This window comes from Bombus vancouverensis, chromosome 15, assembly GCF_051014615.1.
Source record: "Bombus vancouverensis nearcticus chromosome 15, iyBomVanc1_principal, whole genome shotgun sequence".
Classification (NCBI taxonomy): Eukaryota; Metazoa; Arthropoda; class Insecta; order Hymenoptera; family Apidae; genus Bombus; species Bombus vancouverensis.
Window position 1 is genome coordinate 8,054,822 of NC_134925.1, and position 17,416 is coordinate 8,072,237.

Consider the following 17,416-nt stretch of genomic DNA (forward strand, 5'->3'; position numbering starts at 1 on the left):
CGATATGAAAAAATATCTCGATAAGACATCGATAACTAGTATGGTTCATTTCGTTATAGTTTGGCACATACGCTTTCATATACAAGTTATACAACATACATATAATGTGTCTATGAAAGAAAACTGCATTGCGATTTGCGATATTGAAATGAAATGTTAAAACTAAAAGAGAAAACACAATTACAGAAACATTTGCTTTTGTGTAAAGGATGAATATCATGTTCCGAACAGAACTATGGTCTATTTGTAGAATCAATGAATCAGGGAAAGAATATTTATTTCGACAAATCAGTCATAAGAAAGATGAAAACACATAATTGTATTTTAAACATATTTTAATATTTTTGTCACGAGTGATCAACGAATTGTTAAGAGGAAAAAAAATTTTTCGGAAAAAGTGCACAAAGATTAAGTCGACAACATCTTTGATGGAACAAACTTCTTATTGCATTTTACCGATAGTATAACACGAAAATTGATCAAAATGAATAATTGTTCACTCGTTTACGAAGTTAAACCGATGAAAGTGATTTTCATTTCAAACGGTTTATATTTTATAATCGCGGATATCGTGAAATAAAAAGTGATATACTTGTCTACTATGTCTATTCAAAGCATATAGAATTATAGTGTCTCATAGAATGATATATTGATATATCGATGTTATACATATATATATATGTATTGATACATTAATAACAAACAATATTTACCGTTATGCTTCTTGTACATTATGTTCACTATATTTGATACAACAAAGTAAAACGAGTGACAATAGAAAGTGTATGCTTTGAAAAATTTCAATTTCTGTAGGATAAAATATAAATAATGTAGATATTAACGAGTTCTTTTCCAATATACTTAGAGTTATATCTCACAAAAGGTTGAATACAATTTTGTAATTAACAGCAATGAATGAGATGAACTCAACAAGTGTTACAAATTCTATAACATCCGGAATACTACCTGACAGCATTAAAAATTATACTACCACCATGGCGATTAATACATCCAGTGAAATATCTGAAGCATATATGAATTCTACAGAAGAAAATGGATTGTGGAATGTTTCTAAACCTATAACATCATTGCCTAATAATACACTAATTTCATTTGAAGCTTCAAGTACCAGTACATATGTATCTACAACAACAGAAATTTTTGACGAATTTGGCCCACCTGATGGAATAGAATACATTTTTGTACCACTTGGTGTAGTGGTCTTTGTTATTGTATTATCAGCTGTGGTATGGGTAGCGATATCACTTTTGTATTTAAATCTTAATCTTTTAACTTTCATTTGCAGAAACAAAAAAAAAAAAGTATAAAATATTCAGCAAATTATAATACTTGGATAAATGTTTCTACATTAGGTATTATTACCTTTTTGTAGTATAGCTTAAGTTTGTTGGTCAGTTAATGTTGTAATTTATATTTAAAATTTTATTAGTTTGTAGCTTCTCCTATTAAAAGTAACTTCTTTTACTATTAAAAACAAAGTTAGATGATTGCATAATATTTGACAAAATATAGATGTTTTAACAATGTCTAATACTTTTAAAGGTGATAATTATCTCAAGGAAAAGAAAATTGGAACGTTTAAGACATAGACTTATGCCAATGTATAATTTTGATCCTGGTGAAGAAGAGGAAGATGACTGGGAAACTGAATTATTAGAAGAATGTTACAATAATCATCAAAGACGTGTATGTATAAAAATATATATATTCAAATTGATAAATATATATTGTTAGTATAGAATACTTTATCTTACAGCAAGGGTATCAATCTATGGATACAGAAGAAAATGCAGAACTCTTTGGAAATCATTGACGAAATATTTATAATAGTCTTTTAAAACCTTTGTATTATCTACAACTGTCTTACATTTAAAAAATCACACTATTTAGTAGATTTATATATTTATTTAATATTTAAATAGTTTATATGTAACTTTCAATTCAAAGGATAAAATTTAAATTCATAAATTTTATATATCAGAAGAGATATTCTAGAATATATTTAAATATTAGAGAGTTTATCCTATCACAAAAATTACGTAAAAATACAATAGAATTTATTTTGTTTCAATAAGATAATATCCATAAAATGAATAATGCTTAATTTAAAAATTCCATGATAGAGAATTAACGAGACCAAAATGGCTAAGACTTCATTTTATCATTAATATTTATTGTATACTGTTTATAACAGTTTTTCATAAAAGTACAATTTTTGCTATGTACTTGAATTTCACTTATGTATATTTTTTTTCATATCCTTTCCTTCGAAGATATGAATTTTTTTCTATTTATATTTAATATAAGAATTTTCTAGTATTAGAGAATAAAAAAATTAGGTACTTAATGTTCAACAAAAAGTTACAAGTATACTTCCAATATTACCAAAAATTTCTTCCTAAGTAGTTATGAATAGATATTATCTGATGTTGTTAAATTTCTTTTCTCTAAGTATTTATTACATAGTATTAAAAGATTAAAAATTAAACAGTTTCAAACATAATTTTTAAGATGACCAATTGAGAGTGCATGAAGATGTATTGTTAACATTGTAATATAGTAACAAAATTTTAACAGTACAATAATTTTAGCTAGAATATAAAGTATATTGTTAATATTGTTAATGAAAGGTATATGTGTATAATGTAGCGATTAATAAGAGTCATTTTATAAGTTTATTTACTTTAATACAAATTTGACATTCACACATATGTTTGTTTGAAAAATGCCATTAATGTTCACTTGTTCAAATGTAATTAAAAAAAGATATTTCTTGTACATAGTACACACAAGAAGTATTTCTTACAGTATTAAATTTATATGAAGTCTTTGACTTCAAGAATTAAAATATACATACACAGGAGCAAAGGAGGTAACAAATATATGATGTAATTGTGCACCACATATCTTAAAATTAGATAAAGTCTTCATTATCTTAATTCCAAGTTAGTTTATGAGATCTGAATATTTTAAGTTTAAAATTTCTTTCATTAAAATACTTGTATCTTTCATTTTGATACTTAAAACATAATGATTATGATAGTAATAATAATAAAAGTAATACTAATAATTATCATTATATTAATAATAATTATAATAAAAATGCATAAAGTAGATACTACAAAGTGCTTTACATATTTTCAAGCCAGGTATCTGTGCAATTTCTTTTTTTGTAGTTATTAAAAATCATATTTTCATACAACTTCCTTGGAACTTGAGCAGTTTCTTTTCTCCCTCTTCTTTTTTTAAAAGCAAAATGTTACCACTTTACTATTTCAATTTGCAGATTATCATATAAAAAGCAAACTTAAAAGTTTTAAATTTGTTATCAGTTTTTTAAAAACTTTCAAAGAATAGTTCTCATACATTGAATTTATTTTTTTACATTCAATTATCCTCCTCCTCCTCTTCTTCTTCCTCTTGTTCATCCTCTTCTTCTCCAGTACTTTCTGGTTTTTCTTCTTTCTTTTTAGGTCTACCACGACCTCGTCCTGAAGGAGTTCCTTTAGTTGTACCTTGCTGCAATTAATTTTTTATATAATAAGTAATTTACTTAAAGATAAGAAACATTTCTTTCTGGTCCAGCTGTTTAAAAAATGACACATACCTTCTTTTTATGAGATCCTTTTGGTCGCCCCCTCCCTTTTTTGACAGGTACAGGCGATGCATCATCTTCATTATCAGACTTTGCAGTTCGTACTGCATTATTTTTATCTGTAGAAGGTCTGCCTCTCTTTTTGGGTTCTTTAACGGTATTTTTATCTGTTTTCGCTGGCCTACCACGCTTTTTCTTTTGTTCTTCAACAACAGGTGAATTATCGTCTGACATTTTTAATCCTTTATATATCACTGTATAACCAAAAACTTTTTCTTACAATATAAACATTTATTTTAAAATTTTAGTTATGTTAGAATTTTGTAATTACTAACATTTATTTTAAATTTAAGATTTAAAAAAAATCTGTTCAATGAAAGTAAATCTACAATAAAAAAGATATTCATATTTTAGATTAATTAAATATATACATTTCTTTAAAAAACCACGTAGAAATTTGTTAAAACGTTTAATAATACTATAACATTTTATAATAGTATAAAAAATGTAAACATTCTCATAGGCAAATATGAAAAGTTTTGCCAAGCTATCGATTTTCAAACTTTCTCATAAAACTTACTTAATTCGAATTTTCAATAACAATTTAATATCTATATCAACATATACATATACTCCTCTATGAATTGATAAAACGAAAATTATCAATACTGATTGGGTTTTAGTGTACTAAAGTTCAACAAATTACGCGCCTAATATACATTCATATCGAACATTACTAGCGGTTTGCTAACCGGTTAATTGCGACCGAATAAAATAATTATGCAAAATTAATTATATAACCTAAAATCTTAGTAAGTGTAAATATATAAATAAAATATTATTATTTTATTACAAAACAATAAAATTATAATAAATATTATTATCAATTTGTAGAAGAAAATAATCATTTACAACAATAAAGGAGTACTTTCTGAAACGTCCGCGCCCGCCATTTTCAAAAATATTATGTGTCCTATATATTGTATCCTTTTCCATATATTCTTTTGTGGAAATATGTAATTATACAGAAAGGTAACAATTTTTCCCGTTTATTTGTAAGCAAATAATGATTATTGTACGAAGAGTCGTTATTAAATGCACATATGATAGCATCACTTGGCTTTTAGGGACGCCATGATCGACAAATCATGGCAACACCAGAGTCGTGGTAGCGTCCACCACACCGATTTCTTTATAAGAAAATGAATAAATATCTCTGTAAGTAGTAATCGATTTTCCGCGAAATATTGACGAAAATATCGTTAATGAAATCATTTACAAGATTTGTAATCTTCCATAAGAACGAATGCGTATACAGTCTGAATGGATGTAATATTTACCGGAGAAAAAGTCATTGACAAGCACTCACCTGAAATATCTCGTGTATATGAAGACAAAGGCAATCGTTCAGTCGGCGCGCGCGTCGTACTGTAAGAAAACCGGGTTATGGTCTTTTCCTATGTATAATCTATATGAAAATGTTTAATTATCTTATGTATGAAGTATGAATGCAAGCTGCTCAAATATTTTCACTTCTTAGCGTCCTTTTAATACCAACGCGCGCGCGTCGCTACACAAAGCTAAAAGCTCCGTAAACGGGCCGTAACGCATCAACTCACAATACACTGCGCGAATAGCGAGACGCGACTGACCTGATCGAGATGATGGACTGTACTCCGATTCGTTCGCTGTCCTAAGAAGCGTACCCCCACTCTTTATACATCACGCCAACTGATTCCCGCCAAAATGTTATGACATTACTTAAAATTATATATTTCCTAGGACTTTAATTATTTTTATTCTTTATTATTCTACATATATATTACTACTATATTGTAAAAATTGTATTACTCTGATAAACAACGAGCAATGAAATAAGAATGATACAGTATTTAAGAAAGTTATAAGATTGGTTATTTGACGGGAATATAATTATATGTTATTAACGGAAACATTATATTAATTTTATAATTTTAGTTTATATTAAATTAATTTAGCGAGTAAAGTAATTTCTTCAAAAAATATTTAATTTTTGTATTTTCATATAATTTAAATTTCAACTATACTAACTAGTAATTAAGATATTCTACTATCTTTACTTTATTTTAGTATAATATATAAGAAGAAAGTTAATTGAAATATACTGATATTCAATACATAAAATGAAAATTAAGAATAATAGGAATTACATATATGTAAACTGCTATAATTGAAATTAATTTATATTAAAAGGTTTTACAACTTTTCTTCCAAATCATTATAACATTAAGTGAAAAATAGTTCTCTATATAACCAAAATATTGCTGAAAAATTGTAATATATCTTTTCAATTGCTATTTACAGTGTAAAATTTGATTCATGTGTATACATTACATAAAATTTTGTACACAGATGATTCTTGAATCTACATAGCATGTTGTTAACTCACGTTTATAAATCCTTGCCCGAAAAATCTTTAATTACACTTGCATGTATTTTCATAAATGTCTAAATAAGATGTATTACAACACACACACAGTTTTCCATTCATTAACAATATGTTTGTTCGTACAAACACAATAATGTTACATACTTTATTTTTTTGCAAATGAAATTTTCATTGCATGAGAAGGTGTGATTTTAAATCCCTGAAGAGCATCTTTTGCAGCCCCAGACTGAACTTCATTCTCAAATTCAACAAATGCAATGTCATGCCTATTTGGTACTAGACGTACTTCTTTAAAACCAGGGAATTGATTGAAAAGCATAGATAACATCATTTCACTAGTTTCATCCGGTAGATTTGTAAGAAACAATATTTGATTTGGTGGTTGTTCTGGTACAGCTGTATTAACTAAACCTGGGTGTTGAGGCACGCCAGCGTGATAACCAATTTGCTGTGAATGTTTAGCTTGCTCTTTGGCACGTTTCTTAGCACGTTTAGCTTCTTCATCAGCTGCAGGTACAACTCGTTTTGGCTTTTTAGGTCTTTCTGCATATGTGCCTTTCATTTTTGCAATTATATCACTGTCAGTCTTTGCATATTGTATCCTCTAAAATGAAATTAATTAGTAACTATTAACAACTTTAATACTTCACTAATAAAGAAATTATTTTCACATATAATTAACATTCACCATTGGTTTGTCATAAAATGGAAATCCTTGCATTGACCTTAAGGCATTTGTAGCACTAGCAATTTCTTTAAAAATAACAAATGCTTGCCCACGCATTTTTAATGTCTTTAATGCTACAATATCTAATATCTGACCAAACTGAGAAAAAATTGCATATAATGATTTCTTTAATTCATCCTTCTTTATTTTCTCATTTAAATTATTAATATAAATTGTATTATTCGGCCTAATATCCATTGCCACTGTAAATGGAAAAGTATTTTTATAATGAAATCAGAATTAACAATATTTATTGACAATAAAAACATGATGAGAAAGACAGAGATAATTGTAATCATATAAATTCAACACAATGTACAATAAGTACAACCATAATTTTAATCTAACTTACTCAAATAATATTTAAGAACAAATATAATATAATAAGTATATTTAATAACTATACTTTTTATCTACTAAATACTTGTACTTAGTCGGCGTCACTAGTTCATAGAGGTTAGAGTACATATAATGAAGTACAACAATGAGCTATATAAATGTAGAGTGGAAACTTAATATTAAGAGTATTTTATATTAAATGTATGTTAAGTTACGATTCAAAATTTCTAATTATTTATTGTAAAGATATTTCATATATTTAGACATTTATAATAATGATATATATAGATACTGTTACTTAAAAATATCATTTTTGTATTTCCATTCAAGAAAATATATTGTGTATAAATAAACTATAGTACATTTAGGATACTTCACCACTGGTAAAAGCATATTTTCTATAAAGAAATAAATAAATAATATGAAATATACCGGTATGAAATTGAAATTGTTTGATAAATATTATTATATTTAATTGTTTATAACTATAATGGACAATATATTTATGTAACATTGATGTGAGTGTTTGAATACAGAATACTTCATCGAATTATTTGGATATATCGTAATCACATTAAATATAGATATAATAAAATCTGTTGCAAATACATATCAAATAATTGTGTACTATTTTCAGAAATATGAGTGCTAAGCCATTAAGAAATAGTAAAGGTGTAAATAAACCCTTCCGGTCTCCATTTAGTACCCCTCAAAATAATGATAAAAAAGATAACATAAGTGCACCAGAAACAAGTACATATGGAACACCATTGTAAGTATAAAAAAAGATGATAACAAATTAATGTTCAGTCATAATTTTTATTATTTTGTTATAAAACAGAAAAGTATCTGTAGCGAAAAGACTGCTTTTTCAACAATCTCCTTCTCCTAAAAAATTATATTTAGACACAAAAAATTGTAACAAGGAGATTGACATTGAAATAAAAGAAAAATTATATCAAACTGATTTAGAATCATTGAGAAAGAGTATACAGGAAAAGGAAGAAACTATTAAAATTTTGAAAACTGAGTTGTCATATAAAAAAAAGGTATATGTAAGAAGATATATTAGTTATATATTGTGTTATAAATAACTATGATATAAATGAATTATTTATGATTAAAGAACAAAGCAGAAAATTTAGAAGATGCTATAAAAAAGTGGACAGAATGTTGTCAAAGTGCTCTTATAGACCATCAAAAAATTTTGCAAGGAGAAAGTGGTCAAATAGTAAAAATGTCTGAAATTTTGTCTTCATTTAACATTAATCCTGATATAGTTCATTTCTCTATTAATGATGATACATTCTATTAATTAAATATTAAAAAAGAAATATCCTATAATAATTCGTATTGTAACTATTTTATTGTTATATTTTTATAATACATATGTACATATCTTAAATAAAAATGAATCAGTAGAAATGTAAATACCTACAATTTTTGTACTTTACATTTAATATTTATGAGGCTTAAATGGAAAGTTAGGATCGAATAACATTGGATCATTAACAAATTTGGGGTCCTTAGTCATGAAACCCATTAAACCTAAAACAAAAAAATAATTAAACACAATAAGATACCATAAATTACTATAAAATATATTTAAAATAACATTAAAACAGGAAAAATATATTATTACCACATTGTTGTGCTTTTTTTATCTCCTGTTCCACTTTTTTCTGTTTATGGTGACATAAACCAGTTATATGTTTTTCATAAATTCTACCTGTATGGCGACTTTGAAATTGAGATAATAAACGTACATTTTTATAATCTGGATTAATGTTTAGTTTACATAAAATACACAATCGTCGTTCTTTTTCATATGGATTTTTAATGTCAATTGGCTGTCAGAGTAAAATAAGGTAAAATATTTATTACTTTGTTATATTTTCATCAAACATATAAGTATATAAGAACAGGTTACCTTATCTGAGTCTGCCGAATTATCTAATTCATTGAGAGCACACGCTTCGTTAGTTTTGCTACGAAATAAAAATGTTGGAATTCTCTTTATTTCATGTCTCAAAGCTTGCACACTAATAAATGTAAGAATCATATTTGATTATAATGAATGTTGTTCACAGTATTATAAATAAAATACAACAGTCATTAAGAATATATTTCAAATAGAATCGACGTTTCGAGGAATCCTTCAACACTAAACACTGTCTTCGGGTCTTGGAAATTTACATTTTGCAATTGTAATATTTATTATATATAATTAAATTTATGTTATATAGTAATTTTGTATATTTGTTTAATATGCTTCTTAGAAAACACGATTATCTTAATTTTTATGAATTTCCGTTTTTATTCTTTTTTATAACCTTTATTGCTTGTATAGTACTATTATAAGTATATGCGTTTGCTTCAAAAATTTTTTGATAAATATTTTTATATTCTTAAAAATCTTTCAACAATTTCTTTTTCTACTACTTAAATCTAATTTTTTCAATGATATGGTAGCTCCATAGATACATAATTACATAAATTAATTTATCTTATTTTTTCAGACTCATTTTTCAAAATATCGATGGCATAGAATCAATCACAAAGTGTTAAAAGGTATCAGATATTTTAATTTTGTAAAAGATTAAGAAATTACAATTGCAGTATTCAAATTTTGTTTCTGTTCACGGCCGTATACGCTATGTGTTGGACAAACTATATTGTGTGAATGTGAAAGATTCATTTAGTAGAATTTATAGAGCTCGCCAGATGGCGTTGTCATGCACAGAGATTTAATTTCCTATCTGTAGAATGATAGTTAGTGGACTATGTTACTAAACGGATTCCGTTAGCCAAATCTGCCACTCTTTTCCTATCGGGCGAAGCCGGTGGAGTCAAGAGTCTTACTTGTCAAGGTTTTGTAGCCAGTAATTTAGAGTAATATAATTATTTTATAGAAATTAACATCAATTGGTGGTGTATGCAGGTGAAGTAAAATAGGCAAGATGTGGCCTTCAATATTGGACATAGCCAAAACGAATCCATTCGGAACTCCTTTCGTGACAGCTAAATGTCAGGGCCAGAAAGAACTTACACAAGCGCTCGTTAGAAATCGTCATATTGCAGCTGCCTCTGTATCATCAGGCGGTTAGTAATTTGTTAAATAACTTTTATGTATAGCTGGAGTAATTTAATTAACATTGATTCAATAGTTTTTGGCTTTGGACAGATACATAACTACTCTACCTTAACGATAATTATAGATTATTGACCCCTATTTATTGAGAATTAATTTTTCTTCTTTGTAATGGAAGAAAGTATTGACAATATTTCAAAAGAATTTCAAATCAATAATCGTTATTACATAATCCAAAATATTGTTCCTAGTATTCTATAGAATTGTTACTAGTGTCTTGTGATTTAGATAAATTTTCAAGATAAATTTGTACATCTAAATTAATTGCCTTCTAGTAGTTTTAGATATTAATTAAGTTAATGTCTCAGCGTTAACAATTACTTTATTGCAAATTATGGTAAATTTGTTAATTCAGTTATCATGAAAAAAATTATATAATGGATATTGATTTGGCCGCATGGTGAGTTACATGGTGAGTCGTTATCGGTTCATATGCATATTTCTGTTTTCTTTTCTTTTTTTTATAGGTTTTTCTTTTTAGGAAAACTAGCATTTTTGAGACTCTCGAATATTGTTTAATACAAGATATTGACTTAAAATGATTTAATAAGAAGGTATTCACATTCGATTGTTGTTAGTAATGCGAAGAGTTGCATAAGAAGCAGCCATTTTGTCGAAAATTATGCGTGCAAATCTCGTCTTCATAGCCTTGCTTGACATTAGAATAAAAATAATAGTGTACGTTAGTACGGTGACCGCGACCGAGAACATAATTATCCTACTGTACTTGAAAAGTTTATTATTAGATTAGATCAAGGTAACAAGATCGTTCATACCAATTCTGAAATACTGCCAAATTCGAATTCCACGCGCACTTTCTAACGGTTTACTTATGATAGTTTTTTAAATTGTCGATTAAATAAAAATTAATATAACATATTTGGATTATAATAGATTTCTTTGTGTTTTAGATAGCTGTGAATTTGGATCAAATAAATACTTTATGCTATGTGGCTTGGGTGGTATTTTATCATGTGGTATCACTCATACTATGGTTACTCCCTTGGATTTGGTAAAATGCCGTATTCAAGTAGACCCTGCAAAGTACAAATCAGTTTTCAATGGATTCAGAGTAAGCAAATTATCTCATTGATATTATTTCATTGTCCCAAGCAGTGCGATCGCTCTGTTTCGATTTTATGTCAAAAAGTCCCAGTATATTTGAACGCTACGGTCGACTAACGGTTTTTTATATTTCATTGTTATCTTCTCAATAATTTTTATTGAACAAAACTTGAAATATTTATGAACTAATAGTACGCATATATAATAATATATATGTATTTCATAAAGTGACAAATATGACGAGCGCTATCGCGCTGTTCGGGATTTTTCAACCCTATTTTTTCAATGACCCCTGGGACTCAAACGGTTATACTTATTCTTGTTTATTTATAAATAAGAGATTAATTTTGGACATTTTATTATTCAGGTAACTATGGCTGAAGATGGAACTCGAGGTCTGGCTAAAGGATGGGCTCCAACATTCTTTGGTTACTCCATCCAAGGAATGTTCAAATTTGGACTTTATGAAGTGTTTAAAGTATATTATTCAGCTCTTGCTGGAGAGGAAAAGGCATATGAGTATAGAACAACTTTGTATCTAATTTCATCAGCATCTGCAGAATTTTTTGCTGATATTGGTCTAGCTCCTTTTGAAGCTTCTAAAGTAAGTATAAATTATATTTGCATTTATGATGTATGTAACTGTTTTAACACCTAAAAAAAGAATATGTCACATCTTATATCATGTATTGTAAGTTTCTTTAAACATTTGTAACATAGCATGAATCGTAATGCACAAAACATATTTGCTATGTTTATAGGTGAAGATTCAAACTACACCAGGATTTGCAAATACTTTAAGGGAAGCTATGCCAAAGATATATCGTGAAGAAGGTATTAGTGGTTTCTATAAAGGGTTGGTACCTTTGTGGCTTCGTCAGATTCCATACACGATGATGAAGTTTGCTTGCTTTGAACGTACTCTTGAGCTCCTGTACAAGTATGTAGTTCCCAAACCAAGGCAAGAATGTACAAAAAATGAACAGTTGGTTGTTACTTTTGCTGCGGGATATATTGCTGGTGTATTTTGTGCAATTGTATCTCATCCTGCTGATTCTGTAAGTATACTTCTTATACGCGTACATTTTTATTTCTAGCTGCATCTAATTTAATAATTTAATCGACTTATATATTTGTAACACAGGTTGTATCAAAATTGAATCAAGAAAAAGGAGCATCAGCTGTCGATGTTCTGAAAAAGATGGGCTTGACTGGAGTATGGAAAGGTCTTGGTCCACGTATTGTTATGATTGGTACTTTAACAGGAGCACAATGGTTCATTTATGATGCAGTTAAAGTATGGCTCCGAATGCCCCGCCCACCACCACCAGAAATGCCAGAATCCCTCAAGAAGAAGTATGGATTAGCTTAATTATCAGATGTCAACAATATTTTTAATTGAATCAATTATAGTTAAAGAAAAAGAGCATAGATAAATTACCTTATTCCTTCACAGTACACATTGTCGAACAATGTTTTGCCATACATTTCAAGTATTTATTCTGTAATACAGATATCAGTGCAGGTCATCACTGCCCCCAAATTAGATATAACAATGTGCTACAAATTATAGTAACTTGCTACCAGTTTTGTGATTAGAAAAAGGGTAGCACATTTATAAAACTCTGACAGTGACAGTGAGTTACCTGTTGTAACTAGAAACTGTTACTTTGTATATAGAATGATCACCGTAAATAAATAATCTGTGATCTGATAAATAATAATAATCTATAATTTTGCCCTTTTCCTTGTATATATACCTTGATTTATACAGTATAAACCGCACTAAGAGATATACATTAAATATTTATTTCTTTTATTAAAATCTTCCAAATATAATCTATATATTTTACGATTATATACAAGTTTTGTATAAACATAAATACATCTATAGAAAAAATATAGCACATATATTTAATGCAATTTGTACTTGCAATTGTATATACATACATATATATAGTACATATAAACGAAATATGTAATTACAATTATGGAACATCAAGCAAAAAATACATTTTAATCTGCTTTCTATAAATAAGTTTTTCCGATTATGATTGAAACATAACATTTTGTTCTGCTTTAATAAGTATATCTTTAAACTAAATCTATTAAAATTCAATAAATTTTTTTAAAATGATAAAATTCATTTAATGTTTCAAGTTACTCTTATAAGTATCTAAGTATGAAAAGCTAGACATAAATTTTATTGTCACGTTTGCATAACTATGTAAAAACTTGAGTAGCATCATATACAAAATTAAAGATATATATATATATATATATATATAGAGAGAGAGAGTTGTTAACAAATAAGTACTAATTCTTTAGTAAGTCTTGATATTTACTTATTTTGTATATAAAAACTGATCTGTTTTAAGATGTAATCGATATTAAAAATATTGTCCATTTAATTTAAAAAATTTTTTAAAATAGCATAAGTACAAAGTATGAAATAAGTGTAACAGAAGTAAAAAGTAGTTTCAAATTTAGTTATTGTATACTTTGTAGAACCAATTCGAATTTGATTTAATACTATGTATATGCTTATAAACGTAATATAACTTATAACTGCTTGGCAAAATTACATGTATTATCTCGAATACATTTCTTTTTCTAAGTATGTTCTGGCATCTTGTATAGTTGCAAAAATCTTAAACGTAAGTGTTCCATGTAAATACAAGTCACATTTTTTTATAGTTTCAAAAATGGGAGTTCTACAACTTACAAGATAAAAGTGTACATCAATTTGTTGAAATTCTTTCATTACTGAATTTAACGTAATTACGCCGCTAGAGTCAATATAACTTAATGCGCTCGTATCCATTATTACACATCGTAATTCTTGTTTGTCTTCTGAATCTTCTGTGTCCATATAAATACCCTTTTCCCTTAACTTAGTTTTATGTTCTATAATTTTTGTTGGATTCACTCCAATTAATTTATACAATTCTGTCTTGAAATGACTAGTGTTTGCAAAGTTTAAAGTTCCGCAATAATGAACAATTTTCATTCCTGGAATTTCTATTGCCTAAAAATGATTCAAATATGCTAAGTATAGATACATCTTTTGATTTAAAAAATATTATTAGTTATAAAAAATAATATACCGCTTTGAATCTACTGATATCCAAATACAAATCTGTATTTGGTATGTATCCCAATAAACAAATATAAGGACTAAGACTTTGCAATAAAATAATTGCAAGTGATATTATTATTCCAGCTAGCAAACCAATATCAATGTTTACTATTACGACGGTCAAGAATGTTGCAATCCAAATTAGTGCATCACATTTATTTAATTTCCAGAATTTTATAAGCTGGTTAGCTTGTTGAAACATTCCCTTTAAAGCTACCTAAAGAAAAGAATTAAATATTATGAAACTGTTAATGATATCAAAATTTGATATGAGCATTTTTTTATAAGTGGATTTTGTAGGTAGATTTCAAAACATTTATACTTACAACAATAATCGATGCGAGAACGCATCTTGGCAAAGGTTCGAAAAATGGGCCAATCCATAAAAGGATTGTAAGCAATATTATACATGATACAACACTAGCTATTTGTGTCCGACCACCAACAGTTTGCTGAATTAAAGATCTACTTAAAGATGCTGACACTGGCATACATGAAAAAAAGGATCCTGTTATGTTACTCAAACCCTAAAATTACATTTTAAAAATATACATAGTGTAATAATTTATATGATTTTAAAATAATATTAAAGGGTTTTTTCTATTACCATAGCAAGAAGTTCTTGATTTGAATTAATTTTATAATTCAATTTTTGTGCAAATATCAAAGCCATTGATATGGTAATAGTATAAGAAACCATAGTTATAGCAATACTGTCTGTTGCTACTAGATGTAAGAGTTGAAATGTTGGAACTGTTGGTGCTGGTAATCTATTAATTTAAAAGATTAAAAGACCTTAATTATATTGACGAAAAATAATCAAATTAAAAATGGACATTAAACATACCCTGTAGGAATATCACCCACAACTTGAATATTATACATGGTAGGAAAACAAAAATATTTTGAAATTAAAGTTCCACTCACAACTGCAATCAATTCGATTGGAATTGGAATGCTGCACTTTTTGCTTGCCCATGGCTAATATTAAAATAACAATAGAATTATTATTTATAGATCTTGGAACAAAAATATTCTAACAATTAAAAATTACCTTTAAAAATTCATTATTAAGTACAAGACCAGCGATTGTTATTGCTGATATAAGTAAAGCAGCTAAATTTGTATTTTGTATTCCTCTAAAAATATCTACCAATGTCTGAAATATTTTATAATTTAATTTATATATTTCTAATTAATTTGTTTATTTTTAGATAGTGTTTGATATTTTATACATACAAAAATGAACTTGAAATATCCTTTTTGTCTTGGTATTTTCAAACCAAATAGGTCTTTAATTTGAGATATTAAAACACAGACTGCTGCACCAGTTGTAAAACTATTCACTAATGGATCACTAAGCAATGTGCTTATAATACCCAGACGAAATATATACATTATAATCTGAAAAAGGTAATTATTATGTCATTGTTGCAAGATATAAAATGAATCTACAAAATTTTACCTGAAATATTCCAACCATGAGTGTAACTGCTGTTGCAACTTGCATTGGTGTATAGGAATATTCTCCAAGCAAATTGGGCAATGTAGTTGTAGCATTTGGATTTGTAATATCATTGTGCGATACCGAATAAGATGCCACTGTTTTCCCAGTCATCAAGCAAACCACAGCGAATGTTCCTGATGAGTGCCAATAATGATTCATTGTTCTAGCTTGTCTAATAAGTTCTTATTAAAAGGAGATATTTGTAATATTTCTGTAATAGAAGTAGTATTTTACAAAGCTTGTATGCATCAAGTGTAAAACACTAAAGAGATCTTGTTTTTAATGAAATATTTAATGATTGTTCCGAATTTATTAAACTATCAAAATTAAAATACATTTTTTCTTACCCATGGACACATGTCTAGATGTGCCAAAGAAAAAATACACTAAGACAGGAAAGAATGCCATATATATTCCAACTACAGGAGGTACGTTCCCCAAAAGTGCATAAGCCATGCCTTGAGGAATATGCATGATTGCTACAGTCAAACCAGAAATTATATCAGGCATTATACTTTCTTTCCAATTGTAATCTCTCAGCCAATGTATTGAGGGAATTGCAGATGTAAGACATGATCTCCAGTTTCTATGTTTTAAATCACATATTGCATCTTGGAAGCCTATAAGAAAACTACCATTTTACATATGATATTTATATATTAATAATAAAGTAATGAAATTTTATTGTTTACACACAAAGCCCTTTTGGTTTTTCATAATGACAATCTTCATTTAAACTTTCTTGTTCATATACAGGTCTTTCTAAATGTACTTGTAAGAATGCATCATGCTTCTCCATATTGATAACAATTAATATAGAGGCTTATGAACTTTGCTCAAGAGGAATTACTCAAAACTTGATTTGTTATCTATTATTTTTTACCTTACTGATATCTACGTAGATCTGTAACAATGTTAGTTACACACAATGTTAGTGTTTCAATATCTCAAATAAAATTTGATCATTGCTAAATTAAGATACTAAATATTATTATCATTATCTTATAAAAAAAAATAACAAATTCATTTATTATATAAAACAAATATAAAATTTTTATTATATAATAATACTTAAGGAAAGGATAATTTCTTATATTATTGAATAGAATACAACATATATTTTCAATGTTCATAACATAATTACTTGAATTTTTATTCTCCAATTTTTTAATTAACCTTCAATTAATTTAAAATATATTTTTTTAATGATTATTTTATTTCATTAGTACTTCGGATATTTTATATTTTTGTTTACCTGTCGTGTTGTTGTATTCCTTTGTAAAATTATTTGACTGCAAAGAAATTATAAAATTTGTATTTTAGTATAGTTACAAAAACTATCCTTATTCTTTTCGTTTCAAGACACTGGTCTAAATCTATAACTAAATTAACTTGATGTGTATTGCGCAAACATATAAATACGCTATAATCGAATCACATCATA

General features: G+C 27.3%; 7 protein-coding genes across 19 annotated transcripts; 3 read left to right on the forward strand and 4 right to left on the reverse strand.

Moving 5' to 3' along the window:
• The first annotated feature begins 32 nt into the window (after window positions 1-32).
• LOC117157211 (uncharacterized) lies at window positions 33-3,137 on the forward strand. Of its 2 annotated transcripts, none has more exons than XM_033335074.2 (3): window positions 33-1,253; window positions 1,564-1,707; window positions 1,778-3,137. In XM_033335074.2, exons 1-3 carry the CDS (start codon window positions 912-914, stop codon window positions 1,832-1,834), a joined length of 543 nt encoding a protein of 180 aa, XP_033190965.1. In that variant the 5' UTR covers window positions 33-911; the 3' UTR covers window positions 1,835-3,137. The 2 variants fall into 2 exon arrangements, with proteins under 2 accessions (XP_033190965.1, XP_033190966.1); XM_033335075.2 differs by having other exon boundaries at window positions 34-1,247.
• A 256-nt stretch (window positions 3,138-3,393) lies between these two features.
• D1 (D1 chromosomal protein) lies at window positions 3,394-5,285 on the reverse strand. 2 transcript variants are annotated; one of them, XM_033335081.2, is made up of 3 exons: window positions 4,986-5,285; window positions 3,629-3,870; window positions 3,394-3,540 (listed from the first exon to the last, which is right to left on the reverse strand). In XM_033335081.2, the coding sequence occupies exons 2-3, from the start codon at window positions 3,848-3,850 to the stop codon at window positions 3,409-3,411; spliced, it is 354 nt and encodes a 117-aa protein (XP_033190972.1). In that variant the 5' UTR covers window positions 3,851-3,870; window positions 4,986-5,285; the 3' UTR covers window positions 3,394-3,408. The 2 variants fall into 2 exon arrangements, with proteins under 2 accessions (XP_033190972.1, XP_033190971.1); XM_033335080.2 differs by lacking the exon at window positions 4,986-5,285 and adding an exon at window positions 4,197-4,385.
• On the forward strand, window positions 4,767-8,541 carry LOC117157212 (swi5-dependent recombination DNA repair protein 1 homolog). Of its 6 annotated transcripts, none has more exons than XM_033335078.2 (4): window positions 4,767-4,834; window positions 7,748-7,882; window positions 7,952-8,159; window positions 8,237-8,541. In XM_033335078.2, the coding sequence occupies exons 2-4, from the start codon at window positions 7,752-7,754 to the stop codon at window positions 8,423-8,425; spliced, it is 528 nt and encodes a 175-aa protein (XP_033190969.1). In that variant the 5' UTR covers window positions 4,767-4,834; window positions 7,748-7,751; the 3' UTR covers window positions 8,426-8,541. The 6 variants fall into 6 exon arrangements, with proteins under 6 accessions (XP_033190969.1, XP_076481304.1, XP_076481305.1 ...); XM_076625189.1 differs by lacking the exon at window positions 4,767-4,834 and adding an exon at window positions 7,225-7,311; XM_076625190.1 differs by lacking the exon at window positions 4,767-4,834 and adding an exon at window positions 7,413-7,493.
• snf (U1 small nuclear ribonucleoprotein A snf) lies at window positions 5,813-7,277 on the reverse strand. 2 transcript variants are annotated; one of them, XM_033335073.2, is made up of 3 exons: window positions 7,124-7,277; window positions 6,733-6,974; window positions 5,813-6,648 (listed from the first exon to the last, which is right to left on the reverse strand). In XM_033335073.2, coding segments are annotated over exons 1-3 (702 nt in total). In that variant the 5' UTR covers window positions 7,125-7,277; the 3' UTR covers window positions 5,813-6,189. The 2 variants fall into 2 exon arrangements, with proteins under 2 accessions (XP_033190964.1, XP_076481303.1); XM_076625188.1 differs by lacking the exon at window positions 7,124-7,277.
• On the reverse strand, window positions 8,458-9,244 carry mRpS18C (mitochondrial ribosomal protein S18C). The gene is made up of 3 exons (XM_033335079.2): window positions 9,041-9,244; window positions 8,753-8,960; window positions 8,458-8,658 (listed from the first exon to the last, which is right to left on the reverse strand). Exons 1-3 carry the CDS (start codon window positions 9,170-9,172, stop codon window positions 8,567-8,569), a joined length of 432 nt encoding a protein of 143 aa, XP_033190970.1. The 5' UTR covers window positions 9,173-9,244; the 3' UTR covers window positions 8,458-8,566.
• A 637-nt stretch (window positions 9,245-9,881) lies between these two features.
• On the forward strand, window positions 9,882-13,053 carry Mpcp1 (Mitochondrial phosphate carrier protein 1). The gene is made up of 6 exons (XM_033335071.2): window positions 9,882-9,980; window positions 10,052-10,212; window positions 11,173-11,333; window positions 11,694-11,930; window positions 12,088-12,384; window positions 12,471-13,053. The coding sequence occupies exons 2-6, from the start codon at window positions 10,071-10,073 to the stop codon at window positions 12,696-12,698; spliced, it is 1,065 nt and encodes a 354-aa protein (XP_033190962.1). The 5' UTR covers window positions 9,882-9,980; window positions 10,052-10,070; the 3' UTR covers window positions 12,699-13,053.
• LOC117157208 (prestin) lies at window positions 12,695-17,390 on the reverse strand. Of its 5 annotated transcripts, XM_076625186.1 has the most exons (12): window positions 17,228-17,390; window positions 16,669-16,876; window positions 16,320-16,592; window positions 15,931-16,106; window positions 15,705-15,869; window positions 15,520-15,624; window positions 15,313-15,446; window positions 15,073-15,235; window positions 14,792-14,992; window positions 14,434-14,682; window positions 14,052-14,354; window positions 12,695-13,976 (listed from the first exon to the last, which is right to left on the reverse strand). In XM_076625186.1, exons 2-12 carry the CDS (start codon window positions 16,769-16,771, stop codon window positions 13,917-13,919), a joined length of 1,932 nt encoding a protein of 643 aa, XP_076481301.1. In that variant the 5' UTR covers window positions 16,772-16,876; window positions 17,228-17,390; the 3' UTR covers window positions 12,695-13,916. The 5 variants fall into 5 exon arrangements, with proteins under 5 accessions (XP_076481301.1, XP_033190959.1, XP_033190957.1 ...); XM_033335068.2 differs by having other exon boundaries at window positions 12,695-14,354; window positions 16,856-16,876; XM_033335066.2 differs by having other exon boundaries at window positions 12,695-14,354.
• Between the last annotated feature and the right edge of the window lie 26 nt (window positions 17,391-17,416).